This window comes from Gaeumannomyces tritici (genome assembly GCF_000145635.1).
Source record: "Gaeumannomyces tritici R3-111a-1 unplaced genomic scaffold supercont2.4, whole genome shotgun sequence".
NCBI lineage: Eukaryota > Fungi > Ascomycota > Sordariomycetes > Magnaporthales > Magnaporthaceae > Gaeumannomyces > Gaeumannomyces tritici.
The window spans coordinates 3,182,981-3,186,782 of NW_008804548.1; the positions used below are offsets into that span (position 1 = coordinate 3,182,981).

Below are 3,802 nucleotides of genomic sequence, written 5' to 3' on the forward strand. Positions count from 1 at the left end.
TAGGCACGGGCTATTATTTGGTGTGAGTAAATTGACTTCAAAATGTGCCCCTTTTGTTTGCGTGTGCGGATTTTTTTTTTGGAGGCTGGTGCCTACCTAACCTCAGCAGCGAGCACAACCTGATTCAGGCTCGGTGTCCCGCGGGCTCCGGCCCCTTGCCCGGGCGTGGCCTGACGGCTGGGCACGGCGGGACGCCCTGAACCGCCACCATGTCAGCGCGTGCAAAACTGTATCTTTCCGTCATGAGTTCCCGACACGGGCTAGGCAGACATACACGGGCACCATTGACCACTCATGTGTCTTGTGTCTGGCCGGGTTGACCCCGGACGGCGGGTGGCTTGCTGATGCCGGGCGGAGTTGCGCATCGGCGCCCAATATCGATCACGAGAAAACATCGGTGTGTCGAAAAGCTAGTTGGGTCTGGTGGCTGCTATTGGACATCCTATTTAGGTGAAATGACAGCGAGCGCGAGTTCGTCGGATGAGATGGCTGAGTCATTCTGTTCTTCCTTTAGCTGCGTCATTGCAGGTCTCTCAACGGTCCAAGCTGGATTGACATGGATTTATCGGCTTCTTAGTTCTAGCAGGTAGCCGCGTAGGTAGGCAGATAAAGGTGGTGAGTGAGATGTGATCAGTAACAAGTAACTTGCATCCATGTAGGTACCTAGGCACCTAGGTACGCGCATCGCACATCTTCCCAAGGCCTAGGTACCAGGACCTGCAAGCTTACCCGCGATCGATTCGATATCGCCAAGTCTGACGCCCGGCGAGAGCCGCATCTCCCGAAATCACCGATTTTGGACCGACCAGGAAGAAGGGTTGGTTGGGTCTCGGGCACACTTGCTGGCAGACGGCGCGACGCAAAACCAGCCAACAACGCCATGACTGCGCGCTCAGCTCTGGTCAGGCCACATCGCCGCACCGCCCCGGTCAAGGCAGAACTGCCAAGCCAGGTGGCTGTCGGGGCTGCGACGGGGCGGGCGGGCGGCAGTTATGCGAATCTGTCACCTCCCTGGCATCGCCCGATGAAATTGGCGAAATTCCATGCTCCAAGGCTGGCTGCAAGTAGGGGTTTTTTTTTTTGGCGAGACAAACAAGCAATTCTGAGGGCCGCTAGCAAGTGTCTGAATCCGATCCCCCAGCGGCCCCTACGCCCAGGAAGGCTGGCGAAAGTGGATTTGGGCGCAAACCGCAAATAAACACACCCCTGCCGGTTTCGAGCGAATGTGCGCCAACTATCTGCACTGAAAGCGCACTGCCAAGCAGGCTCCCTCATCATCGTGCATCCGTCGTCATAGAATGATTGTCGTGCCACCGTCGGATTGATTTCGCCAGAAGCCCGCGTTCCAATTCCCGGTGCATCTCCAACAAGAAAGCCAGCCGACAACGGACGAAAAAAGCAATCCGAAACCTCAGGAACTTGGAATCTCAGCGCCTTGGAAACTCCCTAGAGTGGGCAGCTCCAGCACCTGAGACCGCAGCCCTCAAGCGCACCGCCGCCAGCCGAGAAAGAATCCCCGCCACATATTGGGGGACTGTTTGGAACACGGCCGATTGAAATCATGAGCTCACAACCCTTCTCGCCAACCCGCGACAGCCACCGCCGCCGCAGCAGCAGGCACCCGTCGGAGCGGGATCGTGACTCCCTGTCCGACGACGACCTTCACCGCCGCCGCCGCCGCAGCCGCAGCCGCAGCCGCAGCCGCGTCGACGGCGCCGACAGCGACAGGTACGCCGTGGTGCCCCGGCGGAAGCAGCGGAGCCGGTCGCGCCGCGGGGACGATTACGACGACGAGGACGACGAGGGTAAGGCCATGGGGCGCGTGGTGCGGCGGCGCCGGTCCGACGACTCGATCGCGTCGTCGTGCTCGGGGCGAACCCAGGTCTACGACTCCCGCGGGCGCCGCCAGGACGACCACCACCACCACCGCCACCGCAGGGACCGCAGCCAGTACAGCGGGCGCGGCGGCCACCACCACTACTACTACGACGACGACGACGAGGACCTGGAGAGGAAGAGGGAGCAGCAACACCAGCAGCCGCCAAAGAAGCGCAGCCGTCTGGACCCCAGGGTCATCATAGCGGCCGTCTTCTGCGTCGGGGCGGCGGCCTATTGCTGGAAGGAGGCGTCGAGTGACCGGAAGAGGAGCCCGAGAAGGGAGGAGTGAGCATGCCAGTCAAAACGATGAGACACGCATAAAGGGGAGGGCTGGAGCAAACGCCCTTGTTTCTTGGGGCAGGTAAACGCGATGCCACCCTTGTCGTATATTTCACCGCCCGTCCCACTCGCCCTTGCTGCAGCGCAATGCACGCACGCTGCAGGCCGACCCTCGTTTCCCCTCACATCACAGGCCAGGCGCCGCTAGGGGTCCTGCAATCACGCAGATAGGAGAAACAGCGGCGCTCTCTCCCGGCGGCGGGCCACTTGTCTCAAAAGGTTGACACACAGGAACAAGGGGGGGGGGGGGAAGGCGGACAGCAGCGGTTTCTACGGCACATGGTACCCTGCGATGTGATGTGTCGGACTGCGCTGCATGCAGCGGTGGGCAGCACCATGCTGGCCGGCCGACCGTATTCTCCCTCCCCCGCCCGGCATCTGCCTGCCGGCTCTCGATGTTCATGCGGTAGACTTGTTACCGATCGATTGCAGCTGGTCGAGATGAAGGGGAGGGGAGGGCAAGGGCGGGGGGGAGCGGCCGGCCCATCCGTCGTCAGGCACAAGGGTGCGATGGGCAAACCAGCCCACCGCCTTGCGTGGTGCGTGGTGCTCGCCCAGAGAAATAACGAAAATTAAATATCGTTCGATGGGATGTGCTCGAAGCGAGTCACCGAAACCCTGGCGGGCGGCCTTGGCAGAGATGGTGTTCTTTCGACCCGCTCCCGACCGACTTTTTAGAAGCTTGGTATTGCATGGGAAGAAGAGACGACGTGGAGATGGACGGATGGGTATTTTTTTTCCTAGTCTCCTTTCAGGTTGCTGGTCACCAGCGTCCCGCCTAGTTACGCAACTGGAGGCACATGTGACATTTTCTATTCATCTTTTAGCGTTTATTTTTTCTGGTTGAATTGCTTCGCCTGTCCCGCGTTCTGCGTAGAAGTACTCTAGTAGGATTCCGAGACTCCGAAGTTGGGCGCTGGCGGACTTCCGCCGGCAGCGGATGCGAATATTTGGATTTTGGCGGGTTTCCGCATTCCACGATGGCTTTATTTTGTATATATAGATAGATCTTGGAACGATGTATTGCCGAGCATGCACTCGAACGTCATTCTTATTAACGTGTCCATCTCGGCAATACCAATCTATTCAGGCGAAGCAGGAGCGACATCGAGCCAAACACCACCTCGTGAAAGACAACACCAGATGTCCCTATCCCCGTCCCCCATGTCGTCTCCAATCAAGAAGGTCGCTGTTTTCGGTGTAAGTACCACGGGCATCTTCAACCATCCCCGCCACCCACCAACTGCTCCTCCTCCTCCTCATCCGGCACGGGCCGGTCCCCACCGCCGCTCTCGGCAGGCGTTCATGTCCCTAACACGCTCCCCCCCCCCGCCCCAAAAAAAAAAGGCATCCGGAAACCTAGGCGCCCCCATAACAGCCGCCCTCCTCGAAGCCGGCTTCGACGTGACGGCCATAACGCGCGCCTCGTCCTCGACGCCGTCCTCCCTCGCACCATCCGTGCGCGTCCTCCGCACCACCGACGACAGCTACTCGGACGACGACGGCGGCCAGCTGCGGGCGCTGCTGACGGGCCACGACGCGGCCGTCTGCGCCCTGGGGCCGGGCGCCGTCGCGGCGCAACCGG

General features: G+C 60.4%; 2 protein-coding genes across 2 annotated transcripts in view; both read left to right on the forward strand.

Annotated features, from left to right (window-relative positions):
- Nucleotides 1–1,561: 1,561 nt before the first annotated feature.
- GGTG_08471 (hypothetical protein) lies at nt 1,562–2,167 on the forward strand (the record flags this gene model as incomplete). The annotated part of the gene is made up of 1 exon (XM_009226311.1): nt 1,562–2,167. One exon carries the CDS (start codon nt 1,562–1,564, stop codon nt 2,165–2,167), a length of 606 nt encoding a protein of 201 aa, XP_009224575.1.
- A 1,214-nt stretch (nt 2,168–3,381) lies between these two features.
- The window catches only part of GGTG_08472 (hypothetical protein), a gene marked incomplete at both ends in the record, with an annotated part of 1,275 nt that continues 854 nt past the window's right edge, over nt 3,382–3,802 (forward strand). The window contains one exon of the mRNA XM_009226312.1: nt 3,382–3,762. Within this exon, the coding sequence (XP_009224576.1) occupies nt 3,382–3,762 (381 nt within the window). The remainder of the gene's footprint in view (nt 3,763–3,802) is intronic.